General features: G+C 42.6%; 1 protein-coding gene across 10 annotated transcripts; it reads right to left on the reverse strand.

Annotated features, from left to right (window-relative positions):
• Positions 1 to 326: 326 nt before the first annotated feature.
• On the reverse strand, positions 327 to 26,839 carry KLHL8 (kelch like family member 8). 10 transcript variants are annotated; one of them, XM_059843856.1, is made up of 12 exons: positions 26,698 to 26,760; positions 24,905 to 25,052; positions 24,127 to 24,208; positions 17,988 to 18,287; positions 14,510 to 15,058; positions 11,652 to 11,838; positions 10,803 to 10,946; positions 9,572 to 9,683; positions 7,768 to 7,936; positions 7,100 to 7,259; positions 5,919 to 6,120; positions 3,942 to 5,515 (listed from the first exon to the last, which is right to left on the reverse strand). In XM_059843856.1, the coding sequence occupies exons 4-12, from the start codon at positions 18,183 to 18,185 to the stop codon at positions 5,392 to 5,394; spliced, it is 1,845 nt and encodes a 614-aa protein (XP_059699839.1). In that variant the 5' UTR covers positions 18,186 to 18,287; positions 24,127 to 24,208; positions 24,905 to 25,052; positions 26,698 to 26,760; the 3' UTR covers positions 3,942 to 5,391. The 10 variants fall into 10 exon arrangements, 7 of the variants coding, with proteins under 7 accessions (XP_059699839.1, XP_059699842.1, XP_059699843.1 ...); XR_009486141.1 differs by lacking the exons at positions 24,127 to 24,208; positions 24,905 to 25,052 and adding an exon at positions 327 to 548 and having other exon boundaries at positions 5,313 to 5,515; positions 26,698 to 26,839; XR_009486142.1 differs by lacking the exons at positions 24,127 to 24,208; positions 24,905 to 25,052 and adding an exon at positions 3,559 to 3,852 and having other exon boundaries at positions 5,313 to 5,515; positions 26,698 to 26,839.
• Positions 26,840 to 27,649: the final 810 nt, after the last annotated feature.

A 27,649-nucleotide genomic window follows, 5' to 3' on the forward strand; every position in this document is an offset into this window, starting at 1 on the left:
ATAAGGGGGGGCATGCGAAATAAACGCACTCTGTGCTACATGAACATCTGGAGGTAAGGTGTCTCTGTCTCCTTGCCCCTCAACCACCCCCCCCTCCATGAGCAACATAACACATGGTGACCTCTAAGTAATTGAGAACTCAGCCATAGCCTAGTACAGAGCAAAGCAGACAGACAGCGTAACAGCTGTTTTTTTGGACTAGAACCGGATTAATAAACAGCCTGAGAGCTGGGAATTGGGGTAAAAAAGAGCCTGAATCGGTGCTTGGAGCTGAAGATACTCCCAACCAAGTGCTGGGAATTACGGTGTGAAAAACAACTGCTCACTTTAAAAATTTAAATGGTTTATTAAACCTTGACAAAAATACAACAAAAGGACTACATAAGGAAAAATTTGCAGCTCTGGGAACTGCCCTTGTGGATACCATGTGTCTGGTTCATCTTCAAGATGGATGCTCAGTCTTTTATACTCCTGGGGATTGCATCAGCCAGCCTGGCCCCTCCCAAAGTCTGTCAGTCATGTCTTCTTTGCCATTTATCAGTGAAGACCTGTGGCAGTTTTACAGTTGTTTTAATATAAAAGTTAGATCTTATATGTTAGTCAGTTACAATGGTTTCTCCCATGTACCTCATTTTGTTCCCTCAAATGGTTTGTTCCTAAGTTGTTTACCCCAAAGTTTTCCTGCCACTTGTCTGCCCATCAGTGTCAGTCTTCCCATTCCTCCCCTCATTCCCTTATAAGCCCTTGTCAATCCCAGTTGTACTGCCCCTAACTCTTGTCAGTCTCTGTAGTCATTCCCCTTGTATTCTTGAATGTTCTGTCAGTTAGCCCTGCTTCAATGGCTTATTGGTTTATAAGGCTTCCTCCCTCACCTGAATGAGCCCTATTGGTTATGTTAAATGATGTGTTCCTCCCATAAGATCCCCTCATTGGATGAGAGTTGTACCCACCCCTTGTACCATCCCCTCTTTAAAAATGCTAGTCGGATGGATTTTCTTTGTCACTCATTCCTGACTTCTCCTGGGAACAAACCTTCATGGGATTTCATATGAGTGATCTCTCCCAACTTCCTTTGTCTCAGTTCCTCATGCCTTGTTTCCTTGCTGTGCTACCCATGCCACAGCTTGCTGCAAGGAGCTGCAAACACCCTGTAAGCACCGCCACCCACAGAGGTCTCAGGCGAGATCTGAGGGTGGCCACCCTCGTGCGTGACCTCTGGCCACAGGAATTGTGCTAGCCGGTGACTTTCTACCCTGTGGCCACAGCGTACTGCCACAGAGACTGCTTTCTTGTAACTTGATTGGAGAGCAGGTGTTGCCATGCTGCACCCCCTAAGCAACAAGCTTTTCCATTCCCAACTGCCCCAGGTAAGGGACACTTCTTTACCTGTCCTAGACAACCCCGGTTGTCTGATGGTCACAATACAGGGGGGGAAAAGGGAACTATGGGGAGAACAGAGGACATCTAAACTACAATAACATAACTACACATCACTAAAGCTTTTCTTAATATTTAGCCAATAGTTATCCCTTAATTGCAAGAGCCAATCATCTCATCCATCTATAACACTCCTCAACCCCCACCACGAGAAACATAACAGTCTCTGTTTGGTGCACCATTTATTGCAGCTGGAATAGCTGCTAGTAAAGTCCAGAGTAAGGAAGCAAAAAAAGCCTTTGCATAATATTCACAGATGTTTCATTTAGCCATCTGGTAAGATGTTCAGGGTCCCCTGCAGCTCCATCAGGAGTCCAGGTTTCTCTCTACCCAGAGGTCGGGGCTGGACAGTGGCATTGGGGCAGTACAAAGACAAGGGCCAATAGGGGAGTAGAGAGGGTGTGGCTCCGGGACATAGGAACAGGGGAAGAAGCCAAAGGGGTCTTAAGAGCTTTTTGAGGGAAACTTTTTGTGGCTCCCTAACCTAGGAATGCCCCCCAGGGTCTCCACACATGACTTAGGAAGGCACACTGATTTAAAGTAACTGCACACATATAGGTCATGGCAGCAAAATGGATCTCATAGAATTTGGTACCTCAATACCTTAGAACTGATGTACTGTCTGCATCACTATTGCTTGCCCTTGAATGCAGTGAGAAAGAGGCTGCTCACCCAAGTGCTGGTTTCCAAATCTGCTGCCAGCTCTGCTGTTATTTAGTTACCTTTCCACTTCTCTGTAAGACTCTTTGGTTTTGATGAATAAATTGTTTCTGACATGTTCAGTCTGCTCTATGGGCATAGTATGTTAACCCTACGAGGCTTACCAACACTGACACTGCAGTAACTGCCCCCAAATCCCACTGCATCTGAAAGATCCTGGAGACAAGCAGGGTCCCTGCTTGATCCCTCCTGGCTGGGATCATTGTTGCCTGCTGGTGCTTCTTCCATGCAGCATCCCAAGGCCACTGGTTGATGCCCTTTGGTTGTGTCAATAAACACATAGTGTGAGCAGAGGTCTCTGCAGGGCTGCATTCCCCTCTGCAGGCAGGTGTTTCTAGTTGAAATAGTTTTCCCAGGTGGTGTTCAAACAAGAGGGAAGTCTGCAGTCTTTCTGATAGAAGTGGATGCACATATTTGGTTTATATTTTAAAAAATACAAGTATCCTGTGCTTTGCCTTATAAAACTTTCTGTTCTTAGCTGAGTATTTTAGCAGGATGTCAAATCCAAAGAGTTTTGCTGCCAGAATGGCTCTATTAAGAATGAAATTCTGTAGGGAAAGAGGAGTATTAAATAGTATTTGAAGCTGGGAATGTATAACCAAATGGACCACAATCCCCTTTGAACATAAATAAATAAGGTGTGTGGGGGTAGGGCCTCCTACCACTGCATGGCTGCTCTCCCTCAGCATGGAGAGGAGGGGATATTCTTTTGCCAACACGGTCCCCTTGCCAGGACAGGTGTCAAATCACAACAGCTTTATGTACAGGTAGGTCACTGCAGTTCGTCACCACAGTAATCCTGTATTTTTATTTCTTCTTATACTTTGTCGTCATTAGCACATTTCCAGCAATAGTGATTCTAAAACCAGTTCTGTACAAAATGTATTTAGCTGTGGTGCCATCCAAGATTAACAATGTGGGACACCACTGTTCTGGGAACAGGAATGTTCCTTGTAAACCTGCTTTGCAGTTTTCTTGCCAGTCCTCTGGAGGATACACCTCCAGAGCCCTGAACAAGAGTGTTGGGGCGGGGGTGTACATTGGAATACAAATGAGATGCCTGTTTTAGGATCCTATTCAGAGCTACTATCATGTGACTTCCAGCTCTTCCCACACAGCAGAGAATCCCAGAGCTTTTGCTGTAACCTGATTTCCCTGCTGCTTCTCCCTTTGGTGCCTGGCAGGTGATGTGGTCAGTGTGGTCCACATGCATGTGTCACCCACAGGCTGCGCCCACGGGTGCCACACTTTCCCACCAAGAACAGAAATGCATCAGTTGGCAACCTGCAGTGCCAGGCTACCTGGTTTCACAGCACAGTGGTTTTGGTTTAGAAGGAGGCCTGGCCTGCGGCAGGGGCCACCTGACCCAGCCCATTACCTCTTTGCCAACCAGAAAAGAAAGAGATTTCCCATGGTTTTTTTATTTTTTACGTGAGTGTTCATAGAGGCGTATCAGCTTTTTATCACTTCCATGAGTGCATCCCATGCAAAACCACTACACATAGTCAAGGTAAACTCAGGGTTTATGTTAGCCAGGACATCCATTTGGTCCCAGAGAGGGAACTTTCATCCCTCCTTTCCACACGTCAGAGTCAGGTCAAGAGCCACGAGGGTAACTGCATCCTTGTGAGGAGGGCAGCAGGGTGGTGCAGCCCATGGCGGTAATGCAGGATTCTCTCTGCTAACAGAAGCTTCCTGTTGAGAAATATTCACTGCAGAAACCAAAAAATCCTGAATGCTGTAATGTTTCCCAGCACAAGTATACTCCAGACATACAAATGAGGTGCTTTGAAGTACAAATGTTTTATTGTAATATTTCATTATTCCCTTTGTCTCGGGGTGCAATAAGTGCACCAAAGTGCAAAGCTATTTTGGGCAGGAAAGCCAAATGATGGTAACTTAGCAGAAAAACTAATGACTGTGCCTCCTCACTCCAGCTGTCCTGCTTCTTCCAAGTCCTGAATACAGGTAAGTTTGCTGCTCTCCCTGGGCATTTGGAACAACCTGGTAATTGTTAAACTTTGGTCACAAAGGATTGTCAGTTGTCGGTCTGTTCAAGGTGATGCAGAAATAGGGATCTGCAATCTTTCCTGCAGGACTTTACTCGGGATTCAGGGTTTGTAATGGTGTAACAAGACATCTTTGTATGCAGGGCTGTTATGTTGCTATCTCAATTTTTGATGGAAGTACTGGTTTATTCCCAATTATCTTTCTTGCTGACTCTCTCTGATTCATTTGAGGTTTTGAGGTTATTTATCTGCTCCCTTAAAAGAGCAAATAACTCGAGAATGTTCCCAGAGCTGCTACTGGATACTGAAATCAGTCGAGTCTTCCAGTGTTGCACTTAAAAATTTTTACAGCATACCATAAATTTTATTATGCATTTCCATTTTCTATAAAAATGGTGATTCAAAACACCAGTGAAGCCTACATTTTTATGCACTATCATCTCAAAATAGGACAAATTTTTCTGGTTACTTCAGGACTTCTCAACTTCGGAAACTCTCCTTTGGAAAGGGGGTAGTAATTACAAATTTTATGGAAGACTAGAGAATGGCAGTATTCCAGTGGCTAAACTCAGGTTAAGAATCTTTTCGGCTTTCTAACAAGTTTATTAGCGTGAGAGAGTACTTTGAAATACAGTTTTCAGACAGAATCCCTGCCAGCATTCCCTTGGGACGTAAGCTGTGAACTTCTCTGCCTTAGTTATCTCAGGGAATATAAGAGATGTCATTACCTCTAAAACTAGAGACACCTCTGTTACAAAGCTCTTGTACAATTGGGAAACGTTTAAGACTCCATTCCAGAAAATAAGTTAAATGAAATGGCACTCAGGTTGTCCAGAGAACACGTAGCAGGGCTGTTTGGGGGAAGCTCAGCAGCAGTAGCTGCTGCTGCTCTCCTTACCACATGGCTGATTTACAGTTCAATATTGAGTCCTTGCAACAGCTGCCTCAAATGATTTTGAAATTGCAGCTTCTCAAAAATGGGATGATTGCAGTTCTTGGAAGGTTTGTTCCTGTGAATCACACTTTTATTCTGTGTTTTCACAGGCTTTTCTGTATCGTTATTGATAGAAAGCCACCATAAGCTTTACAGTTGCAGAAAATACCATTTTCACAAAGAAAATGTACTGGATTTATTCCTTAACCTACCATACAAAACACAGTGTTTAGAAGCTCTGTGGTGCCTCCCTTGTAGCATTTCTTTGGAATTTGGAGGAGGTGGCAGAGCTCACATGCAATCCACAACGTTGCTGGATCCTTGGCCCACATCCCGGATCTGGCTGCTGAGACAGGAGCACACGGCCACGCCCGCCCCTGCCCTGCAGTGTGACACTGAGCCCACGAGTTCCCACCTACAGGAGAAAAAGCAAAATAAGTTCCTGCCCTTTCTGAGCAACCTGAAAGTATTTTCTGTGCCTGAAATTCTATTACACTGCCTAGCTCTTCACTCTGCACAAAAATGCACTCCATTTAGTGCAAAATCAGACTGAAACAAGTAGAAGAATATAGATTGTTACTGAATGAAAGGGTGATGACAAGGAATAGAGAGGAGCAGAGGAGAAGGAGGTGCTTAAATATTTGCAAGACTGCCCTAGTGATATAAGTAGCAGTCCTGCACTGATAGCCATGGTTATGACTCAATTATTACCAGGAAACAACAGCTAGGCTCCTCCTGCACACTGCTTCTATGCCGCTATGTTTTTATACAGGCAGATTTCCTTGTCTTATTAGGACAAACAAAACATTTGAAGTTACCTGTTCACTATGGGATCAAATGCTTCCACTGTATTCAGGTACACGTTCCCATTATGACCTCCAACTGCAAAAATTTTTCCCATCAGTGTTGCTATGCCAACACCACCCCGTGGAGTTGTGAGCTCTGCCACATATTCCCATTTGTTACAGCGCGGGTCAAAACGCTCCACTGAGCTCAGCGGTGAGTTGTCATCAAACCCACCTGCAAACAACCATCACATGGTCAGCTTTTGGCACTCCTGGTGCAGGGAATATCCAAGACTGGCATTATCAGATCATTCTCAGCATTCAGGGGGTCCTGTCCAGCAGTCTCCTTACCAGAACTTTACAAGCTCCTAAAAATTAATCTAACAGCTCAACCCTCTTCTCACTGCTCAAGCATCATCCAGAGCAATAACTTTCTTCTACTCAAGTTGCAAGGATTCTAATTTTATTACTTTTCCCTCTGAATTAATCATATTTATAATGAAACAGCTTCCCAATCAGAAGAGAAAGAAACCTAACACCAGTAAAAGGATGGTCTCAAACTTATTTTACTTTATGCAAAACACACTCTAGTAGTGTTCTCAAATTACAGCACTGGCAAATATTTGAGTAGGGGAAAAAATTTCTTATAAGACTTAGTGATGCATTCCTCTTACTGGGGAAACTGTCAGAGAAGCATTTTGTTCAGAATCTATTTAAGCACTTACAATAATACACAAGTCAGAGCTTTTTAAACTATCACCGTGGCACACCTATTTGGCATCTTCCTCTCTCAGGAAAGCAGGTAAATACAAGCTAGCACACAAGACAAGAAGCTGTGAAATAAGTGCAAAAAAAGTTACTGTTGTCTACACTCAGAACACAACTGGAGTTATGTTTGAAAGCATGTGAACTTAAGAACCATTTCCTAAAAGGAGACTAAGAGTAGTGAGTCTTGAGAGGATTTTCTAATAAAGACATATTGTCCTGAACAGATAAGCCCTCCTGAAATGTGGGTTAGGAGCTGCTTTTCATTTCCTTGCTAATGTGCCTTTGTTTAAACATGATCTGGTTGTGCTTACATTCTTCTTCTGCCCAAGAACACCAAGTACAGGTCAGCTCTATCTGTTCTTGGTTCCTCTAGCAACAACAGCCTCTTTCAAAGCCAAGCACTTGACAGCAGCAGCAGCACTACAAAATGCCACATCCCTACTCACCCACAACATACAAGCAGCCGTGGAGCTCACTAACACCATTCCCAGCCCTTCGCTGACCCATCTCTTTTACTTCTATCCACTTATCCAAGTGGGGATCATATTTCTCCACACTGGAAAGAGATGCTACACCATCATTGCCACCCACGGCGTAAACATGGTTCTGGAAAACAGTTGTGCAAAGATTATTTGTGATGTAGTTGCCTTTACTCAGCTTTTCATAAGCAGTGTTAAAATTATATGAAAATGTGGTATATCCGCTTTAATTTAAGAATTCCAACAACAGATTTAATTATCTAACATAAATTCTATCTCTTCCAATGAAAGAAGTGCAACAGTTTTGTAGTGTTGCAGCTATTTTTCAGAGCATGGGGGGATTAAAGTAGAGCATGCATTTGCTATCTTTAAACATAATGACTGTGACAAACCAGTTGGCTGAGTGAGATAGGAAGCACTATCCCTATCATTAGAATAGTACTCCTCCCAATACCTCAAATACTGTCAAAACAGTTCAATTTGCTATGAGTATTATCGTAAGTATCCTCACTTTTTGCACAGGATTTGGTGACTAGAAGTGCTCAGACCCACCAGCTGCATTTTGTTTCAGACTTTGTGTTCTGCCTTGTGAATGCAGCTTGGAAAAGCAGGTGGGCACCCCAGCAGTGACTCACCACCAGGGCTACAGAGCCGACGCCTCCCCGGGGAGTGTTCATGGAAGCCACGGTGCTCCAGCGATCTGAGTCGATGTCATAGCGTTCCACGTCACTGAAGCACGTGTTGTCATCCAAGCCCCCAATGGCATAAATGGGGCCACCAAGGGACGCCAGGGCAATGCCTCTCCTAGGGAACCACAGCAGCAAGACCTCAGTCCAAGTCCTTAACCAGAGGGAGCTACATAGCAAGTGCTATGGTACATGAATGGCACCTGTTTCAAACTAGAGGGAAAAGAGTAATGGAAATTTTAAAAGTGATGTTTATAGAAAATCATGTTGCTGGCCCTATGCACACCTGTGTCCTTTTCACTGAATGTCAACTCTAAGGCCAAGTCCTCTGCTCACATATTTGGATACATGACAACGTCTTAGATATGATTTCTCTATTTTATTAAATCTGAAGATGACTCAAAACCTATTGGTTTTAACTTCGTTGCTATAGCTGGCTGCTACCATTTGAGAATGATTTGGGGTGATACTAATACATATTAAAAGGCAAACCTGTGCTGGATATTAAATAGCTGAACTCTAGCAAGATTTAATTGCGGTTTCTTCCATTCTAGTGTTTCTTAATCGAGTGTTAAAATTGTTGTCACATTTGTTTCTAATAAATCTACCAATATTAGAGTACAATCAGTATTATAAAATTGAAAGTATGGTCTAGAATAAAAGCATTAAGTTTCTACTTTCACCACCAAGTGAGGTGAATTACCATGTTACTGACAACATTTTTGTCTCATTAAAGAGAGAAGGTTCAGAGATACTGAGGCAGGAGCAAGGGAGGCACAATCTTTCTACAGAACGAACACTGTGGCAATATCCTGGCCTTATCTTAAATTGCCTCAGCAGGTAACACAGATACCACTTTGTGGTGGCATTTTTCTCCACTAAGTATTCCAAGACTTCCATGAATAGGAGGAGTGGAGCTGGGAGATAGCCAGGGCACAGCAACCCTTTCATTTACTTGGGTACTCAGTAATAAATGTCACAGAAATCTAGGGCTGATGGTTGCTGAAATTATGCCCTGGGGTGGTGGCAGGATGGAAAAAGTAGAACAAGCTGCTTCTAGGAGTCTGGGTCTTCTACTTTAACTAGGTCACAGCTACAAATAGCTTTCGGACTTAAGCCATACTTATTATTTCACCCCTACTTGCACATGATGCTTTGAAAAACAACAAACAACACAACAGAATGCAGAATTAGGGACACTGATTTAAATAACAGCAGAAAAAAAATTACAGATCTGTGAGTCCAGTAACTCCTTATAAGAATCTTAAATGTCAAGACAAAATAGTCCTCAATCTGACTTTCAGATTGTGTGTTTCTGGCCTTTTGTGTGAAAAAGATAGGCAGCTATTTGTTTCCTGCTGTAGTATTTAACTTTTTAAATTTTCACTATGAACTATTTCACTTCTCATGTTATGCTGGCAGTTATCTCACTCATTCCTAAAAAGACCAAAAACCGCACAGAACCAGTTCATCAGTTCCAAGTTTTTTACTGGGCACAGCAGGAATGCCCTGGATACCAGAATGCAAGCACAGCTGGAGTAGAAGATGTCCCTGGTCCAGAAGCCAGCTCCTCCAAAAAAAGAACAGAAGGGTGATACATTCATAGCATAAAGCACCAAAATAGGGGAAAGAAATTCCTAGAAATAGAACAGTTTAGAAACCCCCCAAAAAAGCAGGTCAGACAGGATGTTTTTCAGCATCAGCAAGAAATGGTACACCACAGACTAAGACTTGGAGTGTGGGACACATATACCTCTTTGTGTTCATTGATGCCTTCATCATCCACTTGTTTGTGAGAGGATCAAATACTTCCATGCTTCCTAAGTGTTCATTTCCATCATGTCCACCTACAGCGTAGACTTTACCTGAACACACAGACATCTTTTAAAACAGAGATTGCTTGGCAACATTTCAGTTTTCATTTATATAATATCCCTGCCTATGTGGAGACAAAGAGGTCATATAAAGGTTAAAGTTTTCATCAGAGTTTTATATGCTGTACTCAACCAGGAATCTATTCCAATGTGAACTTTTATACAAAGCTTGAGAATATGTAAACAAAAAACCTTCCCATAATTTAAGTACTGCAGGTCAAATCAGTTTGGACACATGTACCAGTCTCACCAGATTTTATATGAAGAAAAATTATCCCTGTTCTGCTGGAGCAACAGAGCGGCTGCTAAGTACAAGAGAAAGCTGCATTATTGATGCTAAGCTGCTCTGGACTGCACAGATCTGTTTTCTGAAGATGGAGACCCAAAAATAAAGCTAGGTCTGCTCTTGGAAGCGTTATGGTTTTAGTAACTTTCCAGGATGGATTTAAGTAGGAAGGGAGCCAGTACAAGTACTAGCAAATTCTGGGTGACTGCTGTGTAAGGCAATTTCTTTATAAATAGATTTAAAAAAATCACCTATTTAAGGCCAGAAGCTATATACAGTTCAGATGGGCTGGGAGGAACCTTTAAAGGTCATCTAGTCCAGCCCCTCTGCAATGAGTAGGATTATTTTCATTTTCAGATTGCTTATAGCGCTATCCAGTCTGACCTTGAGCACTTCAAGAGATGGGACATTTATGACACCTCTGGGCAGCCTGTTACAGGTTTTCACCAACTTCACTGTAAAAAACTTCTGCTTGATATCTAGTTCAAATCTATGGTCTCTTAATTTAAAACCATTACCTCTTGTCCTATTATGACAGGCCCCACTAAAAAGCCTGTAAAGTACAGAAAGGCCACAATAACGTCTCTTCCCAAGTCTGAACAGTCCAACTCTGTCAGTTTGCAATAACGTTTTTTCCATAAGCCCAGTCTCAGATTGGCTCAGGACCAAACATTCCTTCAAAGGGGGAGAAGCTTTACTAAACTGAAGACTATCCAACAATTAAGCAATTAGTTTACTTCTTGTATAGGTAGTAAAAGTACCAATTCTGCAAAAGGAGCAAACAAGTCCCTCTTGCTTGGGGGTGCTTGAATAGGGTTACTGACCTCCTACAGAGATCACACCCACATGCCTCCTCCTGCTGTTCATTTCAGGGCCAAAGAACCAGCTGTTTTTACTGATGGAGTAACACTCAATGCTGCGGAAGGGGTCACCTGATCCACCTCTGCCACCAACACAGAACAGCACACCTGGAGAACACAAAACAGGTTTACAGAGAACTAGCAGGAGGATGGGCAAAAACAGTTGTATAGCAGAGCAAACTGAAAATTCCGTAGTTTGGGGGAAGTTGTATTTCACTTCAAGGAGCACAGTCATTGCTCTTCATAACTGGGTACTGGATTTTGGCCTTTGTTGACATACTGCTGAGGCAATTAGCTATCTATGCTCTTATAAAAACAATGCCTATTTTAAATATCCTTTTTGCGGTTTGACTTAAGGAGATAAATCCATTGTTTGTTAAATATAATGATATAGAAATTATGATCTGCAGTCAACATTCATCACTCACTTTTGGTGTAGGTTAGTCAAAGACTTTAAAAGTTAGCTCAACCTCAACACCAAAAGATAACTGTCCACTGTTTTTGGTACAGCTTTGAACAGATTGCCCGGTCATAACATACATAACAGCTCTAGCTTTAATACAGATAAGAGCTAATCCAGATAAATTATTAATGCTTTAAAGAAAGAAAATGACTGCTAAAGTTCTGCTAGGAAAATGCAGCACATTACTGAAATACCAGAGAAGTACATAATGGCTTTCCCAATTTTGCATAAAGTCATTAACAACCCTTGATAACAAGCTAAACCTGCTTTGATATCAAGACACCCGCACAGATGTGCTCCTTTTTCTCCACACCACTCCCTACTGTGTAACCAGACACAAATTTAATTACCAGCAGTCTGCTTCCTTGGTGTTGTGCGAATGGAGTACTCAAAGTCAGGCACTGCCCTGCTGCTGAGGTGAAGGTGGAAGTTTCTTGCTTCATCCAGCAAATCCCTACATTTTAGATTCTGCTTGACAATCTCTTCCTTTGCCACAACACCCATAAGGAAACAAATGGGCAAGAGAGGCAGCCGTACCTGACACAGAAATGAACACAGTTGGAGAAAGTGGCTAAACTGCTGAGTGTCACCATGCAGTGCTGCACATGCAGCAGTCGGCAACTCTAGAGCCAGCCGGCAGCCCCATGCTTCTCAATAAGGAGAGCAGCTCACAGAGTTTTTCCAGACAACAGTGATATGAACAATTCTTTTCAGTGATAATATCTGCTACAATCATTTGCATTTCAGCCACAGTGGAGAAGCGTCCCTTGGCCCAGGCTGTGCTGAGGAAACAGATGAGCTGCTGCCCATGCTGTACCTGCACCTGCCCAGTGTGATGCAGGCAGCACCTGCAGCTTTACCAGGGCTTTGTCATATTAGTCTGCTCTTGGGGGTATGAATGTTCAGCTCACTTCTATGCCAGTATAAATGGGCTTGTTCATTGGAAAATGGCTCATTTTCTTTGGGTGGCAAGTCAAAACAGAAACACTTAGTCACCATGAACTAACTGTCTATAAAGGAGGTATTGCTAGTGCAGTAACACCTTTCTTTAAGGCAGATTTGGCAGACTTCAAGCTTAAAAAAAAGAAATACTGAGAGAGTAATAGTTGAGAGTAATAACTATTACTTTAAAAAAGTAATAATTGTTTCCTTCTCTAAATCCTTCCTGCCATTTATTTTAGCTAATTTTTCATCCTTTTTAAGACAAACAGTGCAGAATACAAAGTACAGAGGCAAAGGTGGGACAGATGTTAGTGGGGGGAACTGAAGCAAATCTCCACCTGACTTCCTAAGGTATTCCGGCTTCCTGCTGGGCTAGTTTGCCCCTGAGCAGGCAGCACAGGGCTGGATAGCTCAGTCCTTTGGGGACAGACTGTCCAAGCAGCCAAGCTGCTCTTAGCCACAGGCAACCTTAGCAAGCTTAAGGGATATCAGCTCTTTAGTGATTTATCAGCTCTTCTGTAATTTCAGTTTTTTGCTTGCTAAGGCGCCACGCAGGCTGGAAGGCAGACGCGAGAGAGGAGAAAACTTGTCCTGGCGTTCCACAGTGGTGGTTTTATTAGGGGGTGTGTGAAGGGTTTCAGCGACAGCTCTTCTTGCCAGAGTGGGCTGAAACAGCCCATTATATAGGGCAAAAGGGGATCAGAAATTGTCCAATAGGAGGGGTTAAGGAGAAGTGATCTATGGGGTTACAGAGAGACAAACTGGGGTCTAAAAGGCAGAAGAGAGGGGCTTCTTGCTATTTCACCGTGACTTGGCATTTTAAGCCTCTTCCCTCCACGGGGCCCTAGCAGGCCCAGAGCTTGCTACACTAAGGTTTGGAGTCAACACTGTCAAGCAGTTCTCAGTTGGCTCAACAGCAATGGTGCAGAAGTCCAGTACCTCCAGTGCTTCTCAGAGCAGCAGGATGGGGCTGTTATAGCACTGACAAGCATCTTTGTCTTGAAGCAAGCATATGTCTCTACACATTCTTCCTCACCTCCATGCTTTCAGTCCCACTTTTTCCTTTATTTTGGCCCAGCTTATTTGAGGCTACTTTAAAGCACCACTGTAGCCCTACTGACAGGCTCCTAAGGTTAGTGACATGGTAGGAACTCCAGGCTGTTAAATTCAGAACCTCATTATAACAGTGAAATCCATTAGACTGAATATGACATAAATAATCATTGTCTAGAAGCCCAGGCATGTCTTCTACTAGCAGTAATGTCCAAGTCAACTTATGTCTCCATATGCTCTGGCAAACAGCCCATATTTACAAGAAGGGGTTTACTTTTTCTTTGCTTGAATCTAGTCTCTGGTTTCCATTAACAGAATACAACTGTTAATCTCAACATCTAGCATAACTGGGCAATAAATATAAATTTCTTTTAAAAAATCTTTAATTTTATTGCCTGTAAGTTTAAGTATAGCATAATAAAGAAAGGTTTTTTGAACCAAAAACCTCATGCTAGTCTAGATGAAACTGAAGATTTTTGGAAGACAGCTAATAGACCATTGTGATCTTTTCCTAGGAAATGTGAAAAATGATTCATGAAGACAAAGACAGCACCATCTCAGTGGACCTCTTCTTACTCACATAATGCCAATATTATCAATTCAGCCAAATGCAAAATAATCAAGTTGGAGTTCAGAGACAACTAAAACTGCCCAGCCAATCCTACCTGCTAAGACACATGGAATATTTTGCAGCACATGGTACGCAAATTCTTCCCAGTACAGGCTCTCCACACCTGTCTCAAATGCTGTGACACAACTTGATGTGACACATCTTAGTTTCCTTTCCTAGTCATGTAAGAAAACCCAACAGCTTTGCCTCCTTTCTTAAGTACAAATAAATAACAGCAAGGACAGCGAGCATATCAGGCTGTAGGAGTGGCAAGCCAAGTGAAGTGATGGATTTATATTCTCTGTTTTGTGTCAGTGTAAAACATTCCTGTTTAACCACAGATGTAGATATTGTTGGTTCCCCACATCCCAGCCATGAGCATAAACTGAGTACTCTTCTCTCTACAGAAATAGGAGAATATCACTTCTCCCCAATATTCAAGTACTCTAACTTGCTTCCACTGTCAACTCCCAACCCTGAATACCAGATGAGGCACCAAAACCTAAGAACATTTTTCATCTTGAGATCTACCCAAGTACAAAGAGCTGATTACACAACTAAACCAGTGATGAGACAGGGACTTGGTGCCTCGGTCTGCCCTACCTGTGCAAGGATCTCATCCAGCCATGTAGCGTGATGCTGTGGATTGGCCAGCAGCCACTTGATAGCAGCATTGTAAACTTGCTTTTCATTTTCAATATTCAGGTCACTGGAGGACAGGAGTTTATGGAGGTGCTGTGGTGACACACTCACAAAGTCCTCGCACTCCATCACTTCTGTGAAATGTTCACAAGCAAACTGATCAGCCATGTCCATCAGGTCGATGCGATTGTGGCTCTCAGCAAACGCTCTGACTGCTAGGCAGTTGGAGGGGTGGAAGTGCAGCTTCATGTACTCACAGCAGGCCTTTGCCACCAGTTCTACCTGCAGGATACAGGCGGCGTACAGGAGGGGCTGCACATTATCCACTGTCAGCGTAAGCCGTGAGGAGTATGCGAATTTCACCAGGTCCTCGATGGCATCACCATCAAAGTCCCTGATCTCAATCAGCTTCTGCTTGGCTTCAGCCATTTCCGAAAGAAACATGGCTCGAAAGTACGGGATGACGCAAGCTAGCACCAGTTTGTGGCAGGAGATTAGCTTTGAACCAACCTGAAAGAGAAAAGAACAAAAAAAACCTCAATGTTTTACTGGAACATCAGTTGTGGCTGTGAAAGCAGGAACAGTGAAACTGAAACAAGAATTCTGGACTCTGTGTATTTTGTCCACACAAATTAACCCAATTTTTCCTGTATTTCTGACATTACATCCAAGTATCCCAAGGAATTCTAAGTTGTACCATGGCCATGAGAGTAGAGCAAAGCTGTAACACAGGTAAGCAATAGCAGTGATGCACTGAACTTGCCTTTCCTTAAAAGCCTTATGAAATATCCTTAGAAACATTCTAGATGCATCTTGGAGACAGGAGGAGACTGCTAGACACTTATTTTATATGTACTGAGAGACTTTAAGGGGGGCAAATTAGAAAGGGACATTTTTAGACTACTTAATTTACATTTCTGGACTTCTGGACTTCAACTACTGTTGAAGAACTGATGTTTATAGAAGCAAATTCATGTAAAAACACAGGAATAACAGCTATTTCAGGGGTTATTAAAAGTTACCAATCACTTCAATATTTTTAGAATGTTTACCCACAAGACAGTGTATTCCCCATAAAGAAAAGGTATTTCTCAAAATTCTGATCAGAAAATGTAAAATAAGCTTTTCACTTACAAAATTCTGTAATTCCACTACATTAAAAAAGAATCTAAGTATTGAAAATAAATGAACAATCCACTTCTTATATGTGTTCCAGGAGTGATTGCTTATGTCAGCCAGCTATCCCTTTATGTTAGTGCAGAGTGACAAAGGCTGTAAGAAGGCAGTTACCCTGATGGACTCAAATTACATATGTACTTTCAGATGAAGGTGTTACAGAGAGCTGTTGTGCATTTGAGAAAAGATACTAAGTTATAAAGGATATTTTGTTTTTTTTCTAGCTCTGATTCAATACTCACTTGTTCTTACCTTTTTAAAGAGTATGATCAAGACAAGTGTAACCTACCTGGTGAGCAGTGAGCTGACTACAGAAAGCAAACACACAAGAAAGAGTATGCAGATTAAAAAAGAGGAAAAGATGGATTCTTCAGTGTGAGATTACCCCAGAAAGAACAGTTCAGATCTACTAAATGAACAAAAAGCAAACCACCAGGAGAAAAGCAGATGGTATTCATCTGCCACTCTCCATCTTCTAACAGCCTTCTGTTCATATGACAGCAGCAGGAGAGTAGGTGAAATTCCAGAATTTAACTTTTGGAGCAGAGGGAGTCTTCCTGTGTGCTCCCATGGCTTATCATTGTTACACCATCAGCACTCCAGCTAACTACAGTATTGATATGGAAAGATGCTACTAGTGGTCTGTTGTACCAGGGAAAGCTCTTAGGCCATTCTTACCATCAGACACTTTAATTCTGCCCCTCATCCCACTCTCTAATTAAACCTTCTTTTGAATTAAGTGGCTTTACTATGTTACCTAAATCTGCTTAATTTTAAATTACAGAATGGTTTGGGTTGGAAGGGACCTTAAAGGTTACCTCATTCCACTCCCTGCCATGGGCAGGGAGACCTTATGTAGCATGTTCTTGCTATTCTGAAATCAGAGTTCCCCTCCAGTTATTAACTATCATATTTTAAGAGCCAGCAGTTAAAACAATAATTGGTCTGACAAAAGCAATGCTAGAATTGCTCACGAACTCAGGTCACACACAAAAGCAGAAAGTTCAGTAGAGATCTGATTATTCTTACAACATGAGTGAGACCTGAGCACTATAGGAAGAAAAATCAAGCCCCCCTGAAAATTCTAATTCAAGTACACAGTTAGCAGTTACTTGAAAATCCCTCATTTAGGAAGCCATACATTAAGATGTATGTCCACAGGTTGCTCTAGCCTTCACTGGAAGCCAAGTCATGTCATCTAACATTCTTAAGTTACCAAAATAGCTCCACACAGATCATACAAATGAACATTAATACAAGCCTAACTTAGGGAAAGTTAAACTGCAGCCCCAGTTAAGTATTTTTTTCAAGTAGTTTCCATAGCAGGAATATGAATTGAACTATGCATATAAAATAAGACTTTTCTGCCTTTTTTTTTTTTTTTTTGCAAGGGCGGGTGGAAAGGAAGGAAGGTAAGAATGAGGTCAACAAGAAAAGGGATGAGGAGGGTTGGTAATACCAGGGACATGCATGTGTCAAGGATTTTCCCTGTTCATATCTAACAGTCTAAGTAGCAGGCTAACAACTTCTCCTAAAGGCATCTGTCATATGTTCTTGGTTTAGGAACTGTGCTTCATCACTATTCCTTAAATAATTACCTTGAACTAGTAGGTTGTTTAGCTAAGCGATACTTAATATTCAAAGGTGCTGGCACCCACTTCTATGCATGCTAAATACAAGTTTATTGTAATCAAGATATAAGTAATATACAGCTGAGTTACAAATAATGCCTCATAGCAATGCTATGCAAGAATCATAAAATTTGCTTCATCCCTCTCTTTTTTTACTCTTTGATCAGCTGTAGAATACAACCATTTGTGGTTTTTTTCTTTCTTTCTTGGAAGAATGATGGAAGTTAGATTTGTTCCAGAAATCCTGTTTGCTGAGAAGAATCTGGCAAAAAACAAAATGCAGACATGGACGTAAAACTGGGGATGAAAATACATTGAGAAAAAAGAGGTTACAAGTAGCTGGAACTGGACAGCAATTAGTGACCAACTGCGGGAACTTGCTGAGAAGGCAAGTTGGATAAGCTCAAAGCCATGTACTTCCTCTCTCAGATTGTCAATATTTTAGATGTTATTTCAGCTGTAAACTTCCTAAATAAGGGGAAAAAAACCTAGCATCTCTAGAGATGTCTCAGATCCAAGAGGTAGTCTGTGGTTTCCACACCCCTGTCAGTATTCACAGCCAACTCTCAACACACTTATCTGCAGCTTAATCTTCAGACTGATATACGCAACGGATATGTGGCAAGTATCACCTTCAGTGTAACATCACAGAGCTCTCCAGCTTCAAAGAAGTGAAGAAGAGAGCTGTGAAAATCCTTCCAAGCTTCGTTTGCCTCAAACATGAAGACATCCTCATCACTGATGGAAGGCTCAGTTTGCTGCTGCTGCCGCCTTTTTCCCTTTATCAGATGTTGTTTTGCCTGCTCAGGGATCATGGATTCTGAAGCCATTGGCTGTTGTTTCTCTCACTGCATCAATCTTCAAAGACTCCTGGCAAGATAAAATCCAGCTCATCAGGAGTTAGGTCCTAAAATTCAGTTCTGTTCATCTTCCTGTTTGAAAACACATGAAAAAAAACCCCAAGACATTAGGTAATGCTACTACATAACACTTCAATTATATTATAATACTACCTATGATCTTACTTGGGGAAGGTTAGAGGTGAAGGGACCAAAAAAGAGACCCACAGCTAAGAATCCTATGTAGGTACTATTAGGAAAAGCCATTATTTATGAACCTGTTGTCCACACTTCTTGATAAAGACATGAAAAAGGTAAATATGTACCACAGAATCATACAATTGTTTGGGTTGGAAAGGAACTTAAAAGATTATACAGTTCCAACCTTCCATTAGACCATGTTGCTCAGAGCCCCATCCACCCTGGCCTTGAACACTTCCAGGGATGGGGTATCTGCAGCATCTTTGGAAAACATCTTCCAGTGTCTCACCACTCCCACAGCAAAGAACTTCTTCCTAACACGTAACATAAATCTCTCCTCTTTTCATTGGAACTGTTCCCATTTGTCCTATGACCCACCTGCCTGTGTAAAAAGTAACTCTCCCTGTCTTTCATAAGCCACCTTTAAGCGCTGGAAGGTACTCCAGAGTATACTGAGAAGCATGTTCCTCTCTTACTGGCTATGGCTTTCTCGTTAATTTATGATGCATTCATTCTTCCTTCTATGCTAAGAGTTGACTGCTAAAATTCAGGGATTTCTGCTCATGGACTCTGGCATTGGAGGAAGTAGACTGGCCAAAAGAACAAAAAATTTTTCTGCAATAAAAATTTAAGTCACATGTCTGGGAACAGTACTGATTTTCCTTTGTCAGATTTTGGAAGTGTCCATGTCTCTTACTAAATTTACAGCTCTTCATGCATCAGGAGAAAAAGCAGGAAGGGACTTGAGGCAACCGTACTTGTTCCTGCTGTAGGTCACGGGGTTGCTGCCAGCTCTACATCCTGTGTGGTGACAAAGCTGGTTGCATGGGGCCAGGCAGGTTCAAGTGAGATCAAACATGTAATATTTGCCTTTGGTGCTTTAAGCAAAGTAAGTATTCTTCCTTTAAAAGATATGTAAGAGAAAAATCTACTTCTTCCAAAACTACAAAGTAGCTCAAAGATATTATGAGATCTTTACACATTTTATAGCAATGAATACTTTTTTCTGCTGAAAACTTAGCTTCATCATACCAGATTTGACAAATTACTAAGGTATTTTTCTAGTTCATTATGATATTTTGGTTCTCAAATTAATTCTCCATGACTGGTACTCATGTTAAACATGCCCTACAAAGAGGTCACTACAGCACTGAGATCTGAAGCTGACACAGAGCTTCAGACACAATCTCCTGAGGTTTTAAAAATTAACACAGACAAACGAGGGAAAAGACTGACATTGAAATGCTGTACAGACATACTGAAAGGCTTAATGTGTTATTCATTCAACATGATAATGTAGGTAAGATGAAGCACCTCTAGCCAACACTTGTAGGGAACTCATGCTTATTTTGGTCTTTGACGGACACTTTCACTTCACCACTCCCTGCTTACTCACATCCAACCATTGCTATAGCGAGTAAAGACACTGCTTTTACACAGAACTGCCACTGACTGCTAAATGAGAGTTCACAGCTCCCAAGACACAAGGTTTTTCCATCTGACACATATGCTACATTTATCTTCCTGCTTTAACTGCAGCTGCATACAGACTTTTTTCATCAGTTCTGTGTCTCAAGGTAAAAAAGGCTGATGTGTACATTTTACCAATTCTGGATATGGCACTGTAAACACTAACACAAAACCCATGAGTCTTAAGAAAAAAATCAGTGGAGTGAATTTTTTATGCTACAAATGAACTAAGCAATAGTACAAAAGCCAGACATAACTGATTTTAAGCAACGCTCTTCATCCATGTCTCATGCTCATAGCAAAAAAAGGTCTTGGAGATACTCTGAGCTCTCACCTGTAAGAAAAGAAGTTGAGTGCATACTTGGATTTATATATTTGATACATACTAAGTACCCACTTGATATTGTAGGGGAAGAAACTAGAAATTACCCTAGAGGAAACCAATGGCATTACTCAGGCACACAGCTATAGATAAGAAAATCAGATCTATGAGAGAGTGCCCAGTATTATGATATCAAATATGTGTATGGAACATGAGAACAAGTCAGTTACTGTTCCTCAGGTAAAGAGAAGTTTCTGCAACATGTTAAAAATTAACATGTGTAATATTACTTTCAGAAATATTCAGACAGCAATCGACTGACATACTACAGCTTTTTTCTGATGAGACTTGGTGGCAGGTAGATTTTTATTCTTCCCCCAAGTCACCAATTCAGCATCTTGTTTCTGTCCTACACCTAGGTCATGCAAATCTTTTTAGACATCTATCCCCAAAATTTCCACTGTTCTTAATTACAGAATCTCACAATTTGAGTGTTCAAACAAATCATCTGCTATGGAAAGTACCAGCTGCAGCCATGTTTCATTTGCAAGAAAATACTGGCTTGGGCTCATCTTTAGCCATAAGCCTTTTCTGTTCTCAGATTTCAAACAAAAAAGAAATTAATTTTAGTAGCACTTGACTCACGATACTAAATTCTGAAAATCTGAAGATCACACCAAATTTATGAAGGATAGTGTATTTCAACTCCACAAACTAAGAGAAGAGCTTTCACAGATTTACTCCCCAAACCAACAGTAATTCAACAATAACATTCAACTACTTGAGGTTAGTTTCATCCTGGGTGAATGCCACACACACACAGAGTCTTTCCTTTCTGGAACAAAACACTGCCATGGCCATTCAGAACTTCAATAAAGTGTCCCCTTTTTCACCTTGACAATTAAGTCTTCAGGCTGCATACATATTTTGATGACACTAAGGGCATAAGTGACCATCACAGCAAGTGACTGACTCTAAGAAAACTAAAGGAAATGCCTCATTCAAAATATCATCTATCACTCCTTGTAAACAGCTACTTGACACCGCTTTCCATGAAGAAGTAGCTGTCTGAATAAAAAAAAAACAAACCAAACAAAACAACCAAATCCCACATATCTTTACAGCTCACTATCATTTGCTGAGAAACAGTCACCAATTTCTTTGTTCAAGTTAAATATTTAGAAGTACTGATGATGTCTGCTATTCTCAAGAGGGCAGCTGTTCCAGATTCCAAAGTCTGTGCTCTGGTCATCAGTGCTGGCCCTCAGGCAAGGGACTGAGGATCTCCTCCTACCTGTTCCTCAAACTTATAAAAGCAAGAAAGGATGGAAGGTCAGAGCACAAAAAGCTATCTTACAACTGCTCTAATTCAGATAACATTTGAATTCAGTAACATCTGACAGACATGATTTTGAGTCAAACATTCTAGCTAAATCTTAAACTGAAGTGTAAAATTTCTCAAGTCACATTGAGTACTTATGTTCAGTAGAGACAAAATACCTCCATTTTGAAGCAAAAAGAAATTAAGACAATAGCCAGTGGTAGGACACGAATAACATCGTTCTGTTTTCCCCCATTATGAAATTAAATCCCAGGAGTCCTGGTGGACAAGCCAATTGTGATAGATAAGTAATGCGATGACTGACTTTCACAATTAATAGACAAATATCATGTATACAGGTTAAGAAAAGTTTTATAGATTTATAGTTATGTTTTACCCCCTTGTGTGGTTATCAAGGGACAGCTGGAGTTGGGACATCTGGGAGGGGTGGCTTGTTGCTATGGTGGCATCTGACCTCCAATCAGGATTTGAGGAAGAGATCTTCACCACTGGACAGCGAAGAAGGGGTTGATGGACAGAACTTTGAAAGGGGTTAAAGGGTTAAAAAGGGGAAACCTCCATTGTGAGGGGGCTGAGCACATGGCAGAGAAAATATTTTGCTCCTGGCATCGTAACTTTTTTTCTCTATTCAGTCTTCTGTTGTATTTTTTATAAGGTTTAATAAACCTTCCTAAACTATGAAAAGTGAGTAGATATTTCTCACACAATCTAGACGTTGGAGTACATGGCCTCCTTTCCCTTCTGGAGCACCTCGAGAGGCAGTGTCCCAGAAAGAAGGGATCATCCTTATTCTTTCTCTGAACATGGGAGGAAGATATTTCAGTGATATAAAACAAACAAAACCACAACTGCCACTGTAACAAAAACTAGGCAGTGTTCAGATAAGAGGTATTATGATTCCTGTAAATCTAGCACTCCTTATGATCACTGGTACTGAAGCTGGAAAAAAGGTGGCAGAAGTGCAGGAGAAATAAAGATACAGATTTTCCCCAAGTATCCTGTATGTAATTTTGACTACCTACCCCCAAGATGAATGAAAAATCACACCATGATCTGTGCAAAGAAGGGTGGTGAGCCTCCCTCAAAAACCAAAAAGGCCTTTTACTTGAAGGAAACAAGAAATTTGCCTTTGTACGTGTGGCTGTGTAAAACTAACTTGTCTAAGCCTGGTGAGTCTCTGTGGGCAATGAAATGCTCCCACTGCTGCCCACAAGATCAGAACAGCAGAGGCAGCAACAAGATCTCCTCCAGTTTAATCCAGCTAACAGAAATTCGAGTTGTCTTGTGTTGGGCTAAGAAAACTTGAACGTTTGGAGAAAGGACAGCTGGCCGAGCTAAGGAAGACCCCTTAGGGAGGGGGAGAAGTGGGAAGAGCAGGAGGCAGCTGCAGTGCAAACTGCAGACAAGCAGCAGCTTTGGCAGGGACTGTGCCAGCAGCTGTTTCACTGCTCAGTCTGGCTACAGCTGCACCATTGGAAGGAGATGGTGGAGAACATGAAGGAACATGGGGGGAAAAAGCTGATAAGACAAAACAGTGTAGAAAATCCTCCGTTCTCTCCCATTCTCCCTTCTCATCTTTAATTCTCTTAAAGATGGTGTGGAAACATTATGCAAAACCGTTCAGATACCCACACTAATTAGGTCAAATTAGACAAGACTGGAAAACATGGGAATGTTCAAATTACACACTGTATTAGAACGCTAAGCCTATTGCACTTTTCAGCGGAAAGTTATTTAACAGAAAGAAAAAAAAAAGTCAGAAACCACCCATCTAACTGGTTTACCTTCTTTAAAACCACCAGGATTGCTTTTGTAGATACACATAGAAAAGTTTCTTAGACAACACAAATTTACAGTTTCTAAATCCTTTCAGCATTTCAAAGATTCTTTGCAGCAAAAAGTGATATGATTGTTTTTTTTACTTGTCACACAGATACCTCAGCAACAGTGAAATGGGTACAGCTAGCACCATCTCTCATAAGTTTGTATAATGAAAATCCCATCAGTGCTGCAGACACACAAGCTGTGAATGAGAACTGCCCTTCCTTGGAAAAATGCAATAAAAAAGGTTTTGTATAGCATGAAAACATAGTCAGATAAAATTTCATTTTGGAAATAATTCTTCTTGGCAGTCTCTTCATGCTGTTTTGAGACAGCTTCTTCCCAGCTCGCTTTGATTCAGTGCTTAGTGAAGTTCTCCTGAGGTTTAATCCCAGTTTCCATGAAACACCAGAAAGGCCACCGGTCTCCTGGGATTTATAGAATGACAGGTTGACAATTTTGTTCAATTTTGCATCATAAAAAACAAACAAAACCCTCATATGCCATGATTTATTTATGCTTCACTTTTACTTCCGAACAACCAGCAAAATCGCTCTGAAGTCACAAAACAGCAAAGCAGGCCTCTGCTTTGCAGATACAGGGGTAACTAAGGTGTGGATTATTTACACAATGTAAATTTGGGAAGGCCCAAAAAATAGAACACAAAATAAAAACCACTGAAAATCAGTGCAATGGGAGCATAGTGAAGTGCTGATGGATAGATACAAAATTTAACTAGCCTACTACATTCACAAGAACACAGAACAGTCCCTTACCAAGGAGAGGCACTACAGTCTTCTCTGACAGACCATATTAAAATAGTTTACGTCTCCAAAGCAGCATTTAGTTCAGCCATTCCTGGGAAGTATTAATAGAGATTAAATTATTTCTAAGTCATTTAGCAGCTTCCTTTGAATTATGATTTTTAAAATTTAAGATTTTAGCTGAGGGTTAGAACCAATTCATACTGAATTTGGATACACCAACGATAAGTTAATGATTATTAGATGCTTAAGCTAAAGCTAATTGTTATATTATGAGCTTATTTATAGAAGGAAGTGGAGCAAGCAAACCATTATGGAACATATTGACACCAGTAGAACAATGCCCAGTACCTGGACTCTGTGTTAATCCATCATGAAACAGGGGGCCTTGGATCATGCCAGAGGGTCACAGAGACCTGATGAAGACCTTCCGGACTTCATCCCTGAGACCACCGACCCAATTAAAGAGAAGAACTGCACACGCATGAAGCACTAATAACCTCATTTTAATACAAAGTGGGGATGGGAGGTGCTGGAGTTATGCATATGTATTATTTTGGGAAATAAACAGAAGTCAAAAATCCTTGTGCGGTGCGGTCACGCATTTCAGGGATGATCCTGCCCGAGCCACCCGCCCAGCGTAAAAACCATACCACTTTCTAACTTTGGAGTCTTTGTCTGTGATTTTTGGTTTTAATGATTCACCTTTATCCTGGACATGTAAATCAAGGCATGGTATCCACTAGAGCATTTCAGAAATGTAGCCAAACAATACTTCCCATGCACATACCAGTCCCTTCATCCCAGGACTCTCTGCCTCTGCTGCCAACCACCATCACATTTTCTCATTTAGTGCTGAGATTCACAAGACAAACAGCTCAAACCATTAAGCAGTATCACCTTCCTTTTGTCCTAGAGCTGCAAGGCTCCTTCAAAATCTGAAATCAAGAGGTGGCAGAGGTAATACAAAACAAATGGCTTCACAACCCAAGATGCTACACCCATTGTAGGAAATTATTATTATAAAAATCTGTTTGGTGAAACATGCTGGAGAAGAACTAAAGCACTGGCTAATGTGGTGCTGTGCTGCCCTGCATCAAATGACTGGCAGTCATTACACAAGGATCCTGTCTTTGTGTGACCCCACTGATTATATTTGCCTTTACAAATTAACAGCCAACTAGAAAACGGGATGCCAGGCTACTGGCATTCCACTAACAATTAAAAAAATAAATGAGGTTATGAGCACACTGCACAGAAACCCCATGCACAACCTTGCCAGGTAACAATGCAGTCACACTTCTTTCACAGCACAAGAGTTTGCACACATTACAGGGCACTCAGCCCAAACTAACTCAAAAACCTCAGACTACATTGCTTGAAGGTGGCTGAACCTTTTACAGCTTAACCTCCACTTCCAGCAAAGACATATGAGACAAGTCTGTTGGGGTTTTAATTTGACAACACTTGATGAGCTATTTTACTTGTTGTGGTACTTCCCCATAGTGTGATTTGTCTCTTGATTATCCTTGCAGAAGCCTTTGAAAACCTCACAGAAAGCCAGGTTTCTCTGAGTTTTGTAATTCTGACAAGTGTAGGATATACAGGAATGACTAACGCAAAGGAGGAAACACAGATACACTTCCCGGTGGCCAGTAAGCAATTGTCTTGAGTGGAGATGGAAAAGGGGAACCTACCAAAGGAGGAAGAAAAGCCAAGAAGCAGGCAGTTCCAAGAGCTGGGGGAACTGTGACATCTTAAATTCTTATTAATTGATACGGGAGGAGAAGCTAGGAACTCCTGAGGCCCTCCCCAGTAACAACAGGCACTTTCTTGCTGGTTTTTCTCTTTTATAACGCAAATATTTGTTGAGCGTTAAGCTAAGTGACTACTCTTTATCCTTTAAAAAATGCCAATAGTGAGCTAACTAAGGCACTACCTTTGGCTGTGGTCTCCACATGGAGCAGCTTGAAACGCGGGGAATCCTGGCTCACTTAATTTTTAATTAACATTTATCACCTTCTCGGACGGTCTGGCTGCCGGGGCTCTGTCTGTGAATCCCCCGCAGCACAAGCCCCCCGATGCCGAGTCCGGGCACGGTGCCGCCGCTTTGCTCTCTAAGCACAGTCCAGCCCTGGTAACTACTTGCACCGATTCCACCTTAATCCCCCCCACATCGGCGCTCGATCCGGCTCCCCAGCTCCGATCGCGGCGATCCCCGTGGGCGAGGACTAAGCCGGGCCGGCCCCGCGGCCCTCCCGGGAACGGCGCCGGGCCGTCCTGCCCTAGCGGGGGTGCCCCGGGGGTCGGAGCCCTCGGTGCTGCTGCGAGGAGGGGGAGACCACGGCACTGCACGCCCCGCCGAGCCCGCTCCCGGGACCACTGAGAGGAAAATGAGGGCACGGGGCGCGTTACATAAGGGCGGGGGAGCCGCCATGGCGGTACGAGCGCGGTACGAGGGCATGGGGCGGCGGGGGAAGGGCGCGGGGTGGGATGGAGCCCTCCGGGTGCGGAGGAAGGGGAGGCGTGAGGTGAGAGCCGGGGTGAGCCCCGCGGTACCCGCCCGGTGCCCGCCACGCTCACCTGCGCTGTCCCAGCCGCCGCGGCGGGTCCCGCGGAGCACCCTCCGCCCGCCAGGGGGCGCCCATTGGGCATGCGTCGAGGGATGGGGGCGGGGTGGGGGCAAGGCAGGAGCCTGGCGGCACTTTCCGCACTTCCGCCCCCTCAGATTCCCGGGGGAATACTGTTTTATCTTTTCGCTCGGTGGGGTGCGTGGGAAATAGACTTTTCTGGTTCTTGGCGTATAAGAGTTGATCTTCAGCGGGAAGCAGAAGCAGGCAGAGCAGCTCCTGAGAAATGCCATGACCCTGTGCCACCAGGGTAATCTACCACCTTCTTGAGGGGAAGCCGTGAAAAGTGGCTGTGGTCACTTGGTCTGTTCAGCCTGGAAAAGAGGAAACTGAGGGGAAAGCCCGTTGCAGTTACAGCTTCCTCGTGAAGGGAAGCGAGGGGGCAGGCACTGAGCTCTTCACTCTCCTGACCAGTGACAGGACCTGAGGAAACAGCCTGAAGCTGTGTCAGGGGAGGTTTAGGTTGGATATCAGGAAAAGGGGTGGTTGAGGAGTGGAGTTCAGCCACCCACAGGGTGTTTGGGCACTGGAACAGGATCCCCAGGAAAGTGGTCACAGCACCAAGCCCGTCAAAGTTCCAAGAAGCATTTGGACAATGCTGCAGGGCACTGGATGTGACTCTTGGGGATGCCCTAACTGTTGTTCGTTTCATGTTGTAATCACCTGTTAAGAGTTGGTTGTTAACTCCCTATTGTTGAGAATTCCCCTTTTTGTCAGTACCACCCTGCCTGCTGGCCTGCTGCCAGAAGGATGGCTTCTCCCCCCCCCCGCCCCAGCGGTGAAAGGAGGGGACATTGGAGTTGGCATGCAAATGACCTCAGAGCCAGCATGCAACGGGAGAAGCCCCCCACCAAACCTAGCAAAAGACCCCTAAAAACAACTAACCAACACAGAATTAAGAGATC

The sequence above is a fragment of the Haemorhous mexicanus genome, chromosome 4 (genome assembly GCF_027477595.1).
Source record: "Haemorhous mexicanus isolate bHaeMex1 chromosome 4, bHaeMex1.pri, whole genome shotgun sequence".
NCBI lineage: Eukaryota > Metazoa > Chordata > Aves > Passeriformes > Fringillidae > Haemorhous > Haemorhous mexicanus.

What these genes read in the sequence shown, in the direction of transcription:
- KLHL8 (XM_059843855.1), bottom strand. Translation starts at nt 18,185, where the DNA reads ATGGCTTCAGAATCCATGATCCCTGAGCAGGCAAAACAACATCTGATA. An exon ending in GGGTGTGATCTCTGTAGGAG is followed by an intron (nt 9,684 to 10,802) that starts GTCAGTAACCCT and finishes CTGTGTGTTCAG; the next exon opens with GTAAAGTCTACGCTGTAGGT. An exon ending in CGGCTGCTTGTATGTTGTGG is followed by an intron (nt 6,121 to 7,099) that starts GTGAGTAGGGAT and finishes GGTTGTTTGCAG; the next exon opens with GTGGGTTTGATGACAACTCA.